The sequence below is a fragment of the Rhea pennata genome, chromosome 9, assembly GCF_028389875.1.
Source record: "Rhea pennata isolate bPtePen1 chromosome 9, bPtePen1.pri, whole genome shotgun sequence".
Lineage (NCBI taxonomy): Eukaryota > Metazoa > Chordata > Aves > Rheiformes > Rheidae > Rhea > Rhea pennata.
Genome location: NC_084671.1, coordinates 5383098 through 5402645, shown reverse-complemented (window position 1 = coordinate 5402645; position 19548 = coordinate 5383098). Strand labels below are relative to the sequence as shown.

Sequence of the window (19548 nt, the reverse complement as noted above, 5' to 3'; positions counted from 1 at the left end):
CCGGCCCGGCGCGGCGCGGCGGCGGCAGCGAGCGCTCCCCTGCTCCGTGCGAGGCTCCTCGGGCACCGCTGAGGCCCGCGGGCCCCCGGGGCGCCCGGACGCAATTCACCGGGGGGGAGACTGGCGGCAGCGCAGGATCCGGCGCTTGGCCGCCGCTAACGACCTGCAATCTGCCGTCATTTGCATATATGCAAGCGAGCGGAGGTAACAGGATTTCCCTGGCGCGCTTGCCAGCAGCAACACGGGGCCGGTTTCCTCTGACATGTCAAGCAGGCCGCTGTTGCGCAGTCGCCGTTGGGCTCTCCATGCCGCCCGCTCTGTTTATTCTTCCACCTCTCGCCGCGGCGGCTGCAGCAGGGACGGCCGCTGGGTCCCAGCCCGGCCCCGAGAAGTTCTTCTTCGAAGCAGAAGCAGTTTAAAAATTCGCGGGAAATGGCTGCGAAGTGGCTCTGAAGCCTAGCGGCGGCGAGGAGGGAGGTTTCGGGGCTCCGCGCCCGTGCGCTGACCGCCGGGGGGATTCGGGGAGCTCCGCGCGCAGCCGGGAGCCGCACGCGCGGTGCCTGGGCCCGGGGAAACGCGGGACCCCGCGTGGGACCGGGAGCCTGGAGGCGCCGGGACGCTCGGGAGGAAAGGGGCGGAGAGGAGCTGCAGACGTACGATGGGGTGAAACGGCAGCGCTGCGTAGAGAGGGATCCAGATTATAAAATCAATAGGTGTCGACCTGTATATATCATACAAATAACTGCGCCTGAAGAGGCGCCCAGGTTTAACATGCTGATTATATAGCAGTCAGTGGAAATAACTTGGGATGTGAAGAGCCGTTACATTTTAGTAGTTAGTGCTGCCGCTGAAGCTGATAATATCGTAGTCAAATCTCTCGCAAATTTTTCCTGCTTAAGGTTCTCAGTAAGAAGTATATTTAATCTACGAGCCAAAACCCAAGAACAGATTTCTGGCTTGAAAAGTGCTCTTGAGCCATGCTAAGTTGGAGTCCAAATGCAACAAATTCTTCCAGAAGCACACACCTTTCTTTCTAACCTCAATTTAGTTTAACCGCTGGCCTGCCTCGCGCAAGCGGAGCTCCGGGCCCGCCGAGGTGCCTGAGGCCGGGACGGTGCTGCCCGGCGCCGCCGGCTGCGGCCGGGGGCTCTTTGCAGTCGGGGCAGCGATGCCTCTCTTATATCCCATTTATATCTTGCTCTTTTCTTGCTCCCTTACCTGGGGGAGCAGTACCACGTCACAGGGATCTGAGACTTGCCGGAGTTTTGAGGTTCCCGGTCTGGCTTTGCTCCCACCGTTGCCTTTCTCCCCTCTTTTCCACTAATAGATGTATTAGCAGAGGAAGGATGCTTTTAGCTGTCAAGGTGCCAATAGCTGTCATAATTATCACTTTCTTCAAGGACTGAAATAATTGTCGTGTTCTTTTTCCTGTCCCTGTCCTCTTTTTTGCCTCCCAAATCCAGGGTAAATAGACCAAATAGATGTATACATCACATAGCTGTGTAATGGATGTAGGCCGTACAAGAGTTATTCGTCAAATATGGGCAAATTTAAAATTTAACTGCTAGAGAATTACCTCCCATCTTTATAATGTTCATATAAAGTGATTCATAATGTTCATTTATTATACCTGAATAGATTTCTGGATGTATAAAAGATATATATTGGATGAAAAACTCACATGTCATAAATTATACTCCTCCACCCCATTCAGCTGCTTCTTTCAGTAGAAGTCTTTCCGCTCCACAGGCATCTAGATCTAAAGCTACTGTTTTTTTTTTTTTTTTTTTTTTTTGCGACAAAATTCCTGAGTTAATTTAGAGAGTTAAACAAGAATTAATTAGTTCTGAAGTGCAAATGGGCATTCACAACTCCCACTTCCATTTTCTACAGCACTGTTAGATACACCAGAGGCACTGGGGACACTTGCGGTGGTTCGTGTATCTTGTATCACCAGAGCTGGCAGATAAATAATTTCCCTCATGCAAGAGGCAACTGTTTTGAGCTTCTGAGTGTCTGGTAGGAGTTCCTGTCTTCAGGTCGTTTGTGCAGATGTCAGAAATATTACACATAAACTACTGACCACCCTCTCAGACACTAGTCTCACCATAAATGCTTGAAAAATCAGCAGAGATGATGGCCTTTCTCAGATGGTATCTTCTGCTACAGCTCCCTTGACCTCAGTCATCTCCTCTGTTTTACACTGTGGAAGGAAATAACCTTCTGGGGCATACCTTTCTACTAGTATCCAGTACAGTAAGTATCTAGCCTTAATACATCGGTCTCCTTTTGCTTGTACGGACCAAAAAATTACAGCCTATCTTGAGCAGAGAGCGAAGGGGCGCGTGTCCGTGCCCGCCGTTTCGTCTGGTCACTTAGGTGGCTTTGCAAGAGGCCCAGGTCCGGTTTTGGCGTTGCCGCTCTGCCCTGCGGGGCTTGCGATGGATCTGACGCTCGCCCGGCGCCTGCGGGAGCGCGGGGCTCGGCGTGAGGGGCTCCCTCCCTTCCACGTGCCTCCTGCAAAAGGAGAATCAGAGTTTTACGCATCCTCCCCAAAACCGTTTCTGTAGGAGGAGTTTTCATTTATGGTACCAATCAGCGCAATGTGCTTATGTTTAAAGATCTGTTCCAAAGCATCGACTTTTCATTTCCAAAGTGAAAATATTTTCCTAGCTAAAAAACGGTGATAAAGTATAATTCCCGCTACAGATCAGCTGTGTTAAAACACGCAGAACTGTTTTAACTGGCGGAGCTCAAGTGAGCACCCACTATTTGTCCACGAGACGCTGTGAGCGCTAGCTGACAGACAGTAGTTTCTGTTCAACATAGTCACAGGAAAGAAGTGAAAAGAAACTTCTCTGAGGATAAAAGTTACGGGAAAATATTGCACGAGGCCCATTCCCAGCTGGTCGCAGATTTTCTCCTTTTGCAAATCTCCATATTTCTTCTGTCAAAACCAAACGGAAATCTTTCCGTCCAGCCCACTTTGCCTTGCCTAAGCCAACTGTAAGCCATGCAGGGCAGGGACTCGTGGTTATTAATTTCATACCCACATGGGAGCCCAGTTTTAGCTAGGGCCTCTAGGTGCTGCTGTAATGCTAATAATGCTAATACTTGTAATTCTGCTAGGGGCAAATTTAGCCCAACATCTTAAGCTTAAATAAGTTATATAGAAAAGTGGTTATAAAGCAGTCTCCATCCTCATTTAAATTCTGCAGGTCATTTTGCCTCTGTGAGACTCAGTTTATGGATTGATATGCATCTTATATCTTGGGAATGTTTTCTCTATGAATCTCGCACAAAACCTGCGGCATGACTTGTGTATAAAAAAAAAAAAAAGCCACAGGAAAAAAATGCCTGAAGCGGTACTACACTTACCTCCCTCCTCCTTCGCATGCACACTTGCCTAAATTCTGCTTTTTTCTTTGTTTTATCAGTAGGGTGCTGAATTACCATGTTTGAAATTTCTTCAGCAAATAAAGGATGCATGCCAGCACACAAGTGCCCTGAGGGATCTCAGTCTCAGGGGGAAAAAAAACCCTTAATTTCCAAGTTTATAGTTAGGAACATTTTCTTCAAGTTGGAAAACGTTCAACTCATTTATGGAAAAAAAAATATCTGCCACAAAGATATGTGCATGTGCAGAGCCATTTTACTAATAACCTATTGTGATCAGCACACCTTTTTCGGTTGGAAGAACAGGTTTCCCCTGACACCTGTATCAGGTGCGTTCTGCCACCCCCTCTCCCGCGGAGAGTTTGCAGGTAAGCAGGCGAGCCGTGGGGCTCGCCGTCGCGCTCGTAAAGCGGGTGGGCGGATTTTGCAGCGTGCCTTCAGAGCAGCGTTGCTAGATGCCAGGTGAGCTACTGTATTCTCACTCCCGCCTTGCGAGGGGACGAGTTAAAATTCCTGTATCCTCCATCTGGGACGGAGGGATCCCGGGCTTTGGTCGACGCCGGGTGTCTTTGGCGCTCCTGCTCTGCCATGCTATGAGGAAGCTCTTTTGGGCAAAGCAAATCCCAGGGGAGGATTTCTCAAAGTTAATCACGCGCCTGTGTGCAGGTGTGACTAATGTCCGTGGAGAAGCATTTCGAATGCGCACCCAAACCACTTAGTTGTGCACGCACACGGCTAGTTAAGCATTTACTGGTCATGCGCTCGCTCGGGCGGCCAGCTCGCCCCCGGGGGCTCGGGCACGCGCTCAGCGCTGCCGCTGGCCTCGGGGCGTCCGACCCCCTGCCGCGGCGCCCGCGGTCCACGCGCTTCACAGCTTCGTCTGGGGGAGCCTGCCGGCGCGCAGGGTGAGGATCGCCCTCGCGAGCTCCTCCGGCATCCAGGAGCACTCCCGAATTCCAGTCCGCGGACTTATCTACTGCGCGCGACTCGAACCGTTGCCAGGATTTTAACCTATTTATAGTTTCGCAACGAGCTGGTTACAAAGAATTCTCCATCCCCCAGCCCCAGCGTAGACGGTGCCCGGCGCCGGCGCGGACACGGCAGCCGTAGCTCTGCAGCAGGGCCGCTGCCCGCCCGGGCACCCTTGCCCGCGTCCGTCCCCTTCCCTCGTCCCGGGGGGGGGGGGGCACGCGCCGCCGTGCGCCGGGGGCATCCCGCCTCCCCCGCGCAACCATCCGCAAATGCAAACCTGAACATTTTAAAATGAGCGTTGGGCTTTTTATTGGGTGATAAAGTGCTTCTTGCTCTTATAAAGTCCACAGGTGTTTACGTCCACCCTTGCACGCCTAGCTGAAGCTTGGGCTGTAGCAGGAATGCTTTGAAAATCACCAGTCATTCCTCAAACTGATTATTAAAATACAATACCTGGTGCATATCGCGTGCATTTATTCAGTGTATAGTCTGTTCGTTAGCCCTTCCCTTGGCCTTTTCACTTGTTTGCTGTTTTCTTGCCCGGTTGCCATCAGTTAGCTTTACAAATCCCGCTGCCAGGCTTTGGGGTAGTGCAGAGCCCCGCACTCCCCCGGCACGACCTCGGCGCTCGCTGCCGTGTGCCCGTCCGTACAGAGCTCTTGGGACATCGCAGCTGGTTCGCAGCCTGGAAAAGGGCTTTCCAAGCAGGCCATGTTTGGCAAACTAAAGGCGTGAAAATTAAAAAATTGGAAGAAGCAAAGAGTTAGTGGATGCCCGTTGTATTCTTACGCACATACGGACCAAGGAAGTCTGCAAAATCCTCCTGGGCTTTCTACCTCCTGCGTACGGCCCCCTCTGGCTGGGGCTCCTCAAACAGCTTTAGGGCCACAGGAGTGTTTTTCAGAGTTGCTCTATTTTTTGAGCAGCTTCTGCAAAAAGCCCCGTTTACAGCCAGAGGAGGAGCGACGAGGTGAGGTGGGAGCCTCCGCTCGCCCAGTCCCACGGCTCGGTTGAGGAAACGGTGGCAACCAGAGGTGGGCGCAAGCTTGGGACAAGTTTGTGCAGTTGTAGTTCAGCAAGTGTGAATGAGGGAGTAGCAAAAGGGCATCAAGGATGGGGCCTCCCAGATTTTCAGCTTTCTTTCAAAAATGAGGACGGTGAAGTACAGGAAAACACGCACAGCTTTGGGGTGGCTAGGAGGCCAGCGCTCACATCAGCCAGCGCACTGAATCGCCCTGTTGATAGCAAGTGCTAAAACGAGCTAGCTAATGTGCTTTTTTAAACAAAATTTTATCTTGTTATGCACGGACTGTCTCTCTCTGCATGTTGAGTAACGGCGAGCGCGGGAAGGGCCCGGGCTGGACTCGGAGGCTTCCAGGCTCCTCTGTAATGGGAGCGATGAACACTACGAACAAAAACAGCAGCAGGCCGCACAGCCAGAGCACGCTCTTTGGCAGGGAAACCCGTGGGAAGATTCGGAGGAGGAAAACCGGGAGGTTTCTACCTTTGGGATTCCCTTTCTGTTGCGCCGTGCGAAGAGCGTGCGTGCCGGCGCGGGCGGGATGAGCAGCAAGGCAGCCCGCGGCGTTCGGCGGGTGGGCCGGCTGCGAGGGGCACGGGCTGCTCACGGCTCTTCTCGGCCAGGGCCTCCCGCGCTGCGGGGACGGGCGCTCCGGGAAATCTTTGCAGCTCCTGGGAGCGTCCCGGGGAGCCTCCGCGCCGCAGGGCAGCTTTCCCCGCAAGCGGCGCGCACATGCCACCGTCAGGTCCAACGTGCTTTCTGGAGGAAAGAAGAAGGCGCTTTGGACGTGGCTTCCAACCTTTCCTCCCACGTTTCTCCCCAGGCAAGAGCAAATCCGCACACTCCTCCGCTCAGATAGGCAGCAGTCGCTCCTCTGTGCACCTTCCTTATCAATGGAGAAAGTAAAGCTGCTGCGGTTGTCCCTTCTTCACCTGTGGTTGGTGCGCGGCAACGTCCCCCTGACACCAACCTTGGGTATCAGCGTCCGGCCCCCGATCCCAAATGATCCCGGGTGAAATGCTGGCAGCAAGCCTCGGGGCCTGCTGGAAAACTCTTTCTCATGTCAGGCCCTGGATATTTCCCCTCGTCGGTCAGGCACTGCCAGGGGGAAATGTTTCATTTTGTGCTGCGTTCACTTCTCTCCGGTCCACTTCTGCGGTTATCTTTTTTGGTGGTTACTTTGGAAATGAGCACAGGATCAAAAAACCAGGGGGGAAGTCCTGGGCGTGGGGAGGGAGCTGCAGGGAGCCGGGGGCTCTGCCCGTACCCCACAAAAACAAGCAAAGGTTGGAGTGCGCCGAGTGCGCGGCTGGGTGGCGATACAAGCACCGTCCTTTCTAAGCTGCTCCAAGGGGGGAAGGAAGGCAGGGGAATCGGTGTCCAGCGCAGCTTGGGGAGCGAGGGAACTTGTTGTTTCAAGAGCGGGTTTGGGGACCTGAGAAGCGGGGAGTGCTTCTGCTCAGCGAGCGGCTCGCTGCTAAACTGCTGCCGGGATTGCAGCAGCGGCGGCGAGGCTGGGGCGCTGCTGCCCGCGCTGCACCGCGCTGCACCGCGCTGCACCGTGCTGCACGGCTGGAGCCCTGCAACAGCTCCAGAGCGGGGCCACGTCCCGCGGCACTGGCAGAGCTCCTTGGACTTTTCAGTCGCCTACAAGTACTCCACTGTTGTTTGTTTTCCTTTTGCAGTGATGCTTTGGGTTTTCTTTTTCCTTTTGCAGTGATGGTTTAGATTTGTTTCCCCTTTTGCAGTGATTTTTTTTTAATTTGTTTTTACTTTACATTGCATTTTCCCCGAAGGCAAACAGTATTCCCGGGGGGGAGGGGGGCGGGGGAAGCTCCCTAGCTCCTCGCGATGCTTCCAGGCCGTTGGGTGCCCGCCGCCGTTTGGGGCGCTCTGCCCGCGGCATCTGGCCGCGCCGGCCCCGAAGGCTGCGGCGAGGGGGGGCCCCGAGCGCGGGCTGCCAACCCCCGCCGGCCCGCACCGGCGGGAGGAAACCCCCCCTGCAGCGGCCCCGGCCGGGCCAGACTGACCCGAGCAAATGAAAATAATCAAAAGTAATTAGAAGCGTGCTGGACTACTCCTCGGAGATCTGTGCGAGAGAATAAACATGCCGGAGCCCTCCGAGCCGCTGCAAAGGCCCATGTCTGAGCTGTTAGGTGCCCTGACCTTGTCCACATAAAGACGTGATTTATGAAGTGCAGGGCACAGCAGCAGGGCTTCTGTCTTCTCCAGAAGAACCAAATTACTGAGGTGGAGATTAACATGCTTTCAGTTGGGCCCATTTCCAGACCAAGGGAAATTTTTTATTTACATTTTTTTACCTTTAATTTCCTCCTCCTCTCCCTCTGCCTCACTCCAAGGCTGCCTTTTGGCTGGGAGGGATGAGGCCGGTGGCGGGTGAGGGCAGGCGGGGTGGCCGGCCGGGCCGGCAGCCGCCGAAGGGCCGCGGGTCTCCACGCGGCGGGCCAGCGCGTCTGCGGGAGAGTTAGGAAAGCTCCGGCCCTTCCCCTGCGCCAACGCCCAGTGCTCGTATTTTGGTCATATTTTATTAAAAAAAAAAATAAAAACAGAGAAGTCACGCAACACGAAGCGGGCAGAATTAGCATGCAGAAATCATGACAAGCTTTCTGGCTCGCCATCATTGTCGCGGGTCTGTCCCGCGGCGTGTGGACACGTTAGAGGGCTGTTGCTCTCTGTTTGTTTGCTTTGCTTTGCTTTTCCTTTCCCCCACCCCGTTTGATATACTCGGCTAGTGTTTTAAACACTTACCACAGTGTTAGTCAGGATGCTGAATGTTGTGTTTAGTCACCTTGAGAAATATAACATTAAACCCCACTTAAAAATGTGGTTATGAAGTGGCTGGGTCTATAAATGTAAGGATAATATTAAGCTTAATATGAACATTTACGGTATTTAAAAAAAAATCACCAGCTTTGTCAGTATTGTCCTCTGCAGAGCGCTTGTCCACAGGAAGCCCATTAAAAGTGGACAGTGCAGCTATTTCATCTGGCTTTGGCCGCGCTGCTGTGCTGTGCTTTAATGATGTGCTGGAATGCACCGTGCCCATAGGGTCTCCATTATGAGAACTTCTACTTCTGGGACGACCATGAAGTTAAAGGCTCAAAAGAGGCATCGGTTTACAGCCCGGTGGGAATTGCTCGCAGACTCGAGCGCTGCCTCCTCGCTGCCTCCGCTGGCGCGGCGACTCCTTTTAAACCAACAGTTGCGCGAGGGAAATGGCCGGAGAGGAACCCCCGGGGCCGGGGGGGTCGGGGGGGGGGCGGCGCGGCCGCCGGGCGGGGGGCGAAGCCGGCGCGGCCGCCGGGCGGGGGGCGAAGCCGGCGGCGCGGCGCGGCGCGGCGCGGCGCGGCGGCCGCGGTGCCCCAGCGGCGAGCGCCACCTGGCGGGCGCGGGCGGCGCGGCGGCGCGGAGAGGCGCGGAGCGGCGCGGAGCGGCGGTGCCGGGAGGCCCCCCGTGTTTATGCAGCGCCGTTTCCTCCCTTTGTGGCGGAGCGGGGCGCGGGGCGCCGGGGCGCGGGGGGGGGCCCGCTCCCTATCGGAGCCTCCGATCAGGCCTATGGGCTCGAGCAATCAGTTTCCCAGATTACTTGTATTTAATACACAATGCATCATAAAACAAATCCCTCATCCTGACAGGAAGAAAATAGAACAGCTCATAGCTCGAGCCGGTCCAATTTATGGCTAAATTAAAAAAAAAAAAAGAGCGAGAGAAAGAGCGAGCGAGCGAGCGAAGGGCTCCCACCACGGGCGGGCGCCGGGAGGGCAGGAAATCAGCGCTCGGGCCGCGCGGGCGGCGAGCTCCGCTCCGCTCCGCTCCGCGGGCCGGGCTCGCCGGGAGTCTCCCGCCGGCTGCTCCGGGGGCAGTGACAAAGGATTTTTTTTTTCTTTTTTTCCTGTTCTACCTAACACAACTGTGTGCGGGGTCCCCCCCCCCCGCTGCCCTCCCCGTCTCGAACAATAGCCATTATCTGAAATAACAGTTCAATGTCACAGATAACAGGCCGCTGAGACGAATTAATCATCATCTCTTGTCACTCCGCTCCTCGCCCTCCCCCTGCCCTCCTTCCTTCCCCCCTCCCCGGCCCCCCAGTAAGGAGAAATCGACTTTTAGGCTGAGAAATATATTTGCACTTAAAAAAAAAAAAAAAAAAAAAAAAAAAGTGGGTGGCACTCCTGGAGCGCGCCGCGAGAGACAGAAAGTTCAGCACTCTCCTTCTGCCCGCTCCCCCGGTATATATTTATTTATGTGCAGCCGGAGGCCGCCGCGCTGGTGGCAAACGCGGCGGAGCGGGCGCGCAGCGGAGCCGCCGCGGCCGCGGGTGGCCGTGGGCCCCGGGCCCGCCGCGCCGCCCCGGGCCTCGCCGTCAGAAGTAGCCCGGCCTCCGGCTGCTCCATTCACGAGATTCGTTACCAAATAAATAAAGAAAACCCGTGCAGGAAGCGGCTGCAAATGGGATGATTGTGCTGCTGCAGAAAGCGGGGTCTCGGGGAAATCAGCCGGCAAGGGCAGCGCTCGAAAAAGCTGCGTTTCATTAAAAATAGCGATAGTGGGAGCGAGCCGCGGCGCGCCGGCTGCCGGCGATGGGGAAAGCGGAGCGACGCGCCGCCGTCGGGGCGAGCGCGGCTCGGCCGTCGCGGCCGTCGCGGCCGGGCTGCGGCGCCCCGGGGCGGGGTGGGGGGGAAGGTTGGGGGGATCCCGCGGCCGGGATGGGGCGGCGCGGCCCCGCGGGGCGCCCCCGCCGTGACCCCCGGCCGCGGGGCCGCTGTCGCTTTAAGCGCGCCGGGAGCCGCCGCCGCCGCCGCCGCCCGGGGCCGCGGGCGGGGGGGGGGGGGGGGGGGGGGAGCGCGGGCGCTGCGCGGGCGGCGGGGCAGCCCCGCTTTAAAGAGACAGTGCCCCAAACGGGAGCCCCGGGCCGCGGCGGGCGGCTCCGACGGGGTGGGCGGGGAGCGCGGGGGGGCCGGGCCGCGCTCCCCGGGGGAGAAGCGCCGCGGGCAGGCTCCGCCGAGGGCTGCGGGAGGGGGCAGCTCCCAGCCCTCCCCTCCCTCCGCCGGCGCGCACACTTTCCGCCGTCCCCGGCGCGAAGTGAAAGAAGTTTGTTTTGTTGCGCGCTGTGTCCTTCTCCTCCTTCTTCTTCTTCCCCCCCTTTTTTTATTTTATTATTATTTCTTTTCTCCTTAAAGAGGGGGGTTTTTTTCGGCCTCCCCCCTCCCTTCTCCCGGTAACTTTCTTGGCGCACACACACGCTCAGGCAGCCGATAAGACCAGGAGGGGCCGAAAGGGGAAGGTGATGGCGAGCCGGGAGAAGCCCGCCGAGCGCGGCGGCCGCCGCCGCTGAGCCCCGCGCCGAGCACCGGCCCGCGCCGCGCCCGCGCAGCCCCGGACACCGACGGCCGCGGCCTCCGCCCGCCTTTGACGCCAAGATGTTGCTCGCCGCCGCCTGAAGGATAATTTTTTTTCCCCCTTCCCTCCCCCCCCCCCCGCCCCCGCGGGCTCCCGGCGGCACAAGGTAAGAGCAGCGAGCCCGGCGGCGGCGGGGCCCGGCACCGTCCCCTCGGGGCGCCGCTGCCCCCGCGGCGACCCTGCTGCGGCCGCCCCGGGGACACGCGCGCGCACACACACGCGCACACACACGCGCACACACACACACACGAGCCCCCCCCACCCGCCCCCGGGCCGGGCGGATTTGGGGGTGAAGGAGGAGGTGCCCCCCCTCCCCGGGCGGAGAGGGGCAGCGCGGCGCCTCGAGGGGACGGGGCGCTCCGCGGCCCTGCGCGGCGGGTGCGGCTTTGGGGGTGCCGCGGCGGGCTCCTCCGCGCCGCGGGGCGGAGGGGCAGAGGCGGCGGCGCGGGGGCTCCGCCGCGCCCCATCCCGCCGGCGCGCAGCCCCCCGCGCGCGCCCGCGGAGCAGCCGCTCGCCGCTGGGCTCGTTTAATTAATGAAGGCGAGCGGGCTCGGGCGATATTGTTCGCCCCGATAGGAAACTTCCTTGGGTTTTCATTAACTAAATGATATACAATACGGGGATTCCTGGCCATTCAGCTCCGAGGCCAAAAGTGCTCCCGGGCTTGACGTGAATACAAATGTTTTTCACCGGGGAAACAATCTGCCTCGCTCTTTTCTTTTCGTTTTGTGCATGTGTGCGAGCCTTTTTTTTTTTTTTTAATAAAAAAGCGTCGTTTGCTCTCGGTGCAGGATGTGCCCGACAGAAGTTACAAATGTAGCGTTGGCGTTATGCATGCACTGGGATACTGTTCAGAGTTTAGGACAGGCCACTTGCAAAGCTCGCAAATAAATAATGATATTCGGTCATATGTAATGATTAGCAATTTGTCATAATATTAGAATAGAACATCCTTTCTACCTTGTCCACAAGCGATCTCATTATATTTGTTTATTGTCTGCATAATTGGAACCATTTATTGGTATGTCTTGAATACTGCCATGTTTTGCATGAGTGTTTACATTGTTTTTCATTTATTTTCTTTAGTTTGGCATAGGGAGTTCTATTATTTGCACCAATTAAGGGGAGTGATTTAAGTGTTACACAGACGGGCTATTTGGGAAGCAGAATATTAAGACAAGATAAATAACTCTGAACCAAACTTTATTTGGTAGGCAGAGTAACAAAAAAAACTAGCTGAGAGCTGCAAGCAACATAAATTCTGTAACAAAACAGAAAGCTCAAATGAAGACAGCCCCATCTATTTTAATAATTTTTGCTGTACTCCCTGATGGAATCACATCTAATTAAAATAATAATTTTAAATGTAAATGGTTACTAATGAATGCCAAGAAAATCAGATTCTTCTTAAATTAACATAGTATTTCTTAGCAATAATTAGACAACATCTTGCTTATGTGTAAACATTGGTCAAGACCTTTTTCAGTACATTTATTGTCCTTTTATTGATACGTATATAATTCTGTATATAATTCTTTTAAAAAAACTCACCAGAGAAGCCTATTTGTGAGTAAACATGCATATATTGCTATCCATTTTTTTATCCGAAAACCTGTGATTTATCTTTTAATTAGCATTCCCAGATAGAAGTGGAAAGACTTACTTTTTCATATTCTTCTTTTTAGATCTTGGATGAGTTTTGCAATGTGAAGTTCTGCATAGATGCCAGTCAACCAGATGTAGGAAACTGGCTCAAATATATCAAGTTTGCTGGATGCTACAATCAGCACAACCTTGTTGCATGTCAGATAAGTGATCAGGTATGTGGTGTTCACTTTCTGGGCTTACTTTTTAAGAAACTCTAGGGTGTCAATGGAGAAAAAAAAGAAACAGCAATTCACAACAGATTTTGGCATGTTTGCTGTTATGACAAAAGATAAGGCACAGATGTGAAATGCAGAATAGAGTAATTTTGACTGTGGGCTGGGGATAATAGGAATTTTCCATTTTTCCACAGTGTTGCCTGGTTCATAAACAATTCCCTATTTTTTATCTTATACCTGATAAAAACTGGGATGACTTTCTCAGTTATGCAAAGCCAGTATTTCTGATTTTGAATTAGTAACATTTTCTGGTGCCTGTTCCAGTCCAGTTGGATTGCTAAATTAAACCATCGAGTTAATCAAGAACTCCAATGTGAAGTTAATGGAAAGAATGAGGGTAGATTCAAAACTGACAATCCTACAAATATAGCTGTGTGTACAGGGCTTCGGATTTGACTGTACACACGCATGAATGTTGTTATGCCTCCTGATACTCTTCATGAGAACTCGTCACACTTCTGCACTGAACTAGAATCTTTAGGGGGTTTCTTTCCCTTTTATTGCACTTAAAAAATCCACTCGTTGTTAGGCTCAAACGTTATTTATCTGTGTGTGTTTAAAAAAAAAAAAAAGACTGGGGCAGGCAGAGGAGCAACGCAGCGAAGCATTGTGTTTTCGGTTATGCTGATGAGTTATTAGGTGCTTCTTAAATCAAGATTTGCTTGAGTTCGCAAATAATACATGCTGTTATGAAATATTTTAACAAGTGAAGCTAGGTTAGGAAAGCTATAGTTCTTTAAAGTAAAACGTCGAAAATAGCAAAGGGACAACTGATCGTGAATTCTTGTTTCGAATTTCAGCTTTGATACCAGCAACGTAACATTTGATTCTTCTAATCACTGTGGTTCATTTTCACCACTTAATTAAATGCATCAGGTGAATGTTAAAGATTATCTTTAGCTGATTTAATTGCCTTGACAGTATTGAAGAAAGAATCACAACCAGACACAAAGCTTCAATTAGAAATCATTCTTTCCAATCAAATTCCTTACATATAGGAAATGAATGTGGGACAGTCTGCTATTTCCAGCTGCATTACAGAATTATGTATTTATGTAGCTCATATGAGATAGTTGATTAAAACTGGCTTAAATAACTTTCTCAGAAATTATGATAGAGGATTCCTTTAATTTTCAACTTTCAAAATTCAGCCCTGAGCACATGTAATACTGAATGAACTAGTCGACTGAAATATAATTTACTTTTTATATAGCAGCTGGTTTAACTAAAGAAACCATAAAGATTATTAGTAAATGAAAAATATGTTCTCCAAGCTGAAATACGTTTTATACTGAAAAACAATGAATTCTCTCAGTGTGGAGCAGTTATATAACTGGGATACAAAAAGGAAACTGTATAGTTTAATTGAAATAGCAAATTCAAATATGTTCAGTAAGAGCTGGCACAAATAGATAAAACTGTAAACAGAGTCATGTGAATTGGTAAAAACAACTTACTGTGTTTACTTTGATATTGTTGATCTGCAACTCAAAATATATGCTAGACTGAAATACCAGCATCTCTCTTCTGACACACTAACCGGCACAGGCGTTTTGACGTTTTCAGAATGAAAGTTACGGTGCTTGTAAGCTGCTCTTTTTTGGTGTTTACATTTCTGAGATTTGGTAATGGTGGCTGTACTGCTGCCAATGATTTCTTTCATTCACTGGAGACTTGTTTTTTATTTTGCATGATATCATGCTGTTCGTAATTCCATATTTTTATGGCTTATTGTTTCTGATACTTGAAAATTAAAAATTGCTCGTCTTTCAAGTAGCACGTTGTGAGCTGTATGCTGTCAGCAAAGAGCTTGTTGTTCATGTGGCCCTCTGGAAACACTGAAAATTTACCCACAAAATTGTACGCATACTCCAACTTTTTATGACCATAGCCTAAAAAGTTAATGCTAAAAATGTGCTCTTGAATCTTAAACCCCCAAAGCCTTTCTAACAGCTCCTCCTCCTGCTTTATTCTGGCACAGACTCCTGAGAGGTAATATAAAATGTAATGGAAGGCGAACTGGGAAATGGACATTACATGGCCAAACGTGTCCATATACAAGGAGTGACAAATATAAGTCAGGGCTGAGCATGCATGTGCGTTTGTGTATATACCGCGCGTGGCAGCATTTCTGTCCGTCTGCCTGGCCGGATCCTGGACACACACGCACAAAAAAGTGCTGGAGGCAGAGAGTGCGTACCGGTGAGCTGCAGCGCGGGGAGTTTCCCCCCGTTTGCCCCTGGAGTGAGCGGTGCCAGCAGCACCCCTCGCCGCCCGGGGCACGGCGCGGAGCTGCTTGCCGCTGCTGGGGCCGGGACAGGGACTCTTGATCAGCAGTGATTGTTCGCCTCTGATTGCTTCAACTCATCTGTAAAATGCCCAAGCAAACACTGTGCCGTACCTGAGAAGGTAGCAGGTAGCGCCAGCGCCGCGAGCCTCGCGCCGGCCGCAGGTTTGTCCGGCTAAGCTCAAGGCTGGGGACAGACGGGTAGTTTTGCCAGCCTGCTGGAGGCAGCGTTTAGGTGAACCTCAGACCTGCGGCGGTCGGGCCGCTCTGCTGAGCTCTACCTTCTGCACTTAACAAAAAGAAGGAAAGAAAAACATTTCTTTTGTTGTTCTCTCAATTAGAAGAATTTATTTTTCTGGAGACGTACCACCCCGCCCCCAGATTCGCGGCGGAGCTTAGGTTTCGTCACTTAGGATCAACTTTGCAAAAGGCCTGGGCTCTTTTTTATAACTGTATAAATGAGCTCTGCTAAGATGAACAGCTTGATAATGGTGGGATGCAGTCAAAACATGTATACTGGATGTAACTCATATTTCGTTTGATTGGGAGAGGAGTAGGGTTCAAAAGCTGCATTTTTTTGTTTTTTGTTTTATTTCAAATGAAGTTGATCTAGGATTTCTCTTTGCTGCCCTTCTATTATCTCCTGTCATACCTAATCTAACCTGAAAGTATGTAATTCAAGATGTATATGAATAATAAAATTCCACAAATCGTACAGTCTCATTTTTTCCTTTTCCCCAAAGAGACTACAGTATGTGCAGAGCTGCAAACAGTCTTGTCACTATTATTGCCCTGGAATGTATTTTTTCGGCTTGGAGTCAGTTAGGATTCGATAGCAGTTTCTGCTAACTCCTCTATTATTGTTAAACACCTATTAGTTCAACTTTTTAATGGCTTCAGAATGATTAGCACTGTTAGGCTGTCTGGCTGCACTGTCGTCTCAGTAAAAGCATTATTTTTAAATATATATGGTAATGAAAATGCAGTTGAAAATACAACATCACTATAGGAATGTCTTGTAAGGGAACTGTCATGCAATCAGAATGCATTTTTAAGCTGGGACCGCAGTTGTCTTCAAGTTGTAAACAATATATGTATTTTTAAAAAAGAAATGTAGTTGTTCGTAGGTTAAAACTCCTGAATATTGTTTTTTGTCTTGCTTATTGCTTGCAGACCAAAGACAGTGATATAGCCGTATAATCTGTGAAACTGCTCTTAGCTTCGTGGTCTTCCCCCTAACAAAGCAAAGCAGCTCCTGAAGATCCCCTTCGCTTTATCTGTCGAAAATTCCACGTGGTCCAGGATCAGTCTCCTGAGGTTTTGATTTGCTGTGTGTCCTGAAATAGTTTTTTCTTTCCTTTTCTTTTCTCTTTTCTTTTCTTTCTTTTTTTTTTTTTTATGCTCAAGTATATGCTACTGGAATGGAGGAAAACCAGTAGTATTACACACTGAACAGCGTGCACAATGTCAGCGATATAAACTTACACGAGTGAACCTACCGCTGGAGGCTTTGCCAGATCTGATCGTGTCTTACAAAGTTCATAAAACTTTTTTAATCCGCAGACACAGCTTCGTGTTTCAGATTTTACTGCCTCTGCCCCCCTCGCCGGCATACTGCTAGCAGGCAGAAAAACCCAGAGGCTTCTCAAGCAGCCCTAGACATGGAGCCACCTGCAAAAGTGGTGTTTTTAAGGAATAGTTTTGAGGCTTTGTTGTTAGAGAGTGAAACGAAGGTTTGGGCTGTTCCGGATCAGAAGGGCCACGTGCGCACTAGGAGCGGAGCCGCTCCTGCCATCTTCTTCCCTGCAGCTGTCCCTTTAGTAAGGGAAAGAACCTTAATCCGACTCCCACGGAAAATCCGTCTCCAGTGGGGCCGGCTCGGGTCACAGTTAGGCTGGGACAGGGAGTTGCGCCGTCGTGATCCTGCATTTACCGCGGTCGGAGGTGATGTGGGGTGTGAACCTGCAGCCGAGTCTTTTACAGGCGTCTGCGGCTCCGAGCGCCGGTCTTGGCGCTGCCCTGTCCTGACGTGACCCGACGTGAGGTTTGGATCCACCGTTAGCACTTCGGGAAAAGCCGGGCGCGCCGTTCCTGGGTGAAAACGCCTGCGTGGGCCTGGAGCAGGCTTCGGTGGCGGCGCACGGCGAAGCGCGGCTGGCCGGGAGCCTCGGCGCGGCGCGTGCTTGCTCCGACGCCTCCTCCCGGAGCTGCTTCCTCTCTCTGCCGTTTCGGGGCACTTTCGACTTCTAGGAAAGAAGGAAGGAAAGGACTTTGCACCCGGCGGCGCGGCCCGGCCTGGCGGGCGTGGGGGGCGGGAGGGATCCCGCGCTGCCGCCCCTCCGCCGCTGCCCTCGGCCTGCGCGGTCCTGCCGACGCTTTCTCCGGGCGCGGCGCGGGGCTCTGGAGGGCCGCCCGTGGGTTACCCCTCGAAACAACCCTCCGGTTTATTGCAGTTTATCATCGGCCTGAGCGCGGCGAGAGGGACCTGGCTCAGATTTCATCGTGCGGCCCTGCAGCTGCAGAAGCCGTTCATCACACGAGCTCGAATTCAGTCCTGGTCGTGCGGACCCCCCCCCCTTCTTTTTTTTTTTTTTTTTTTTTGTTTCTTCAAATACTTAATTACAGCTCGTGGCGCCGTTTTTCATTCGTTTGTCCTTCTTGTTTCCCAAGAGGGACCTTCCAAGCGCGGTGCCGCGCTCCGGCGTTCGGAGGGGAGGCGAGCTGGCGCGCCGAGGGCTGCGCTCCCTCCACGCCGATCACCCGCGGGAGGCCGCGGCCGCCCGCCGAAGGAATTACAACAACCTGGAACTGAAACGGCCGCGTTTTCAGCTCCGAGGCGCCTGCGGCCCTCGGTGCCGGTGTCCCGGTTGCTCTGCGCACGCGGCGCGGCGAGGGTCGCGCAGGATTTCTGCTCGAGAGCGGTACCGGGGCGAGCAGACCTCACGAGGCCTCGTCCCGGCTGCCGACGCACGTGGCCGTCCTTGTGTTTCGTTCCTTTCCGCCGTCCCTTTCCTACCCGCTTCTGTAACAGCTGAGGTCCGCTTAATCCTTTCCCTCGCCGGCGTGTTGCGGGACACGAGTTACTTGACGCCTTCCCCCCGCGGCGCTCGGAGCAGGTTGGATACGTGGAGCGTGTGGTTTAAGCAGGCCGAGCTGCCCGCTCCCAGCCCTAGAGAGCATCCCTTGCCTGCCCCGAGATCCGGGCGCGCAGGCCCGCGCGTCGCTCTTTCTCCCGAGCGCTGCTGCCGTTCCCGCTGAGCCGCTCGCGGGCGGCGCGGCGCGGCGCTGACCGGGGCTCCGCCGGGGCCGGCGGCGGCGGCCGGGGCTCGCCGGCGCTCGCACGGAGGGCGTTTTCGCTGTCGTTCCAGTTATTACAGCTTCCTGCGTAGGTTGAGGGGCGTTCATAATTCACCCTTCTGTCATCTTTACACATGCCAAATGCAGTCTATTAAGCATAAATAAAATTTCAAGTGCCTGACCGGGAGAAGTAAACTGGGATTCATAACAACGAGGCCTTATTCATCCATTTAGAAGCAAATTGTGTGCATTCCCTTTTTTTTCCCTCCCCGTCCCCTTTCCCTGCATGGCTTTGCAGTTCGGGAGCTCTGGTTTCTGCTCGGTAGCACGACTGCCCGACCTGCGGGGCAGCGGCGGGTTAGGCCGCCCCCAGCCTCTCCCCGCTGCAGCCCCCTGAACTACAAAAGTGTTTCCAGATCTGGATCCGATTCTGCTCTTCCTATATAAACCGCGGTCACACCCCACTGATCCCAGGGCATGTGCAACGCGCATCTGGACTTTACGGTTCGGGTCATTTCTCTGCCGCGCAGAAGCTCTCCGTGTAGTGCGGGAGGCAGACTGGCGAGCTCGCGCCTTGTAAAGTTAGGAAATTAAACAAAGTCAGGTAACGAAGCGGGCTTGGCGGGCTGCAGAGCTGAAATCTTGGTCCAGCTGAAGTCAAAAAATTAAAAACTTTCCTTAATTGTAGTATAGCCAGGGGCGGAGCCAAGAAGTCTTTCCGCTTTAGAAGGCAAAAGTCAATATATTCTATGTTAACATTTCCTAAAACGAAAAATAACATCTGAAACACGGTTCAGTGTTGCTTAAAAAGCCCGGCAGAGGCAGGGGCAAACAGGCCTGGCTTGCGAGTGATTTATGAGCCATCAGCTCTCCCGTCTCAGGGCTCGCCGCATCCCCACGCCTGCTGCCCTCCGCGGGCTTCTGCTGCTTAGGAGCGCCGCCAGCGCGGTTCATCTCCACCAAACGCGCTCGAACTTCCCCCGTGTTCTCGGGCCGGATGCGTCCGGTGGATTCCAGGAAGCAATAAGGACAGCTATGAAAATCAGATCAGATGGTTTTAAAGTTCAGCATGTCTGATTTTAGATCCTCATCGGAATGCAATCCAGTGTATAATTTGGTGGTGCAAATGGAATTCTTGTTGTACATGCAGCAATGATTTATGAAAATATCTATTTTTAATAATAACTATAATGATGATTTTAATGCTGAAATACCAGTGCTTAAAATCTGTCGCTTGGACCTATTTTTGGAGGGCTTTAGTTCTGTGATGC

The 19548-nt window shown here is 52.7% G+C and overlaps 1 protein-coding gene across 7 annotated transcripts in view; it reads left to right on the top strand.

Moving 5' to 3' along the window:
- MECOM (MDS1 and EVI1 complex locus) overlaps nucleotides 1–19548 on the top strand; it is a 359475-nt gene that overhangs the window by 297929 nt on the left and 41998 nt on the right. For 6 of the 7 annotated variants that reach the window (XM_062582197.1, XM_062582201.1, XM_062582198.1 and 3 more), the window contains exon 3: nucleotides 12496–12630. In XM_062582197.1, coding sequence (XP_062438181.1) covers nucleotides 12496–12630 — 135 coding nt within the window. Of the gene's footprint in view, nucleotides 1–10844; nucleotides 10917–12495; nucleotides 12631–19548 lie in introns of those variants that run through there. The other variant, XM_062582203.1, reaches the window with a different exon arrangement.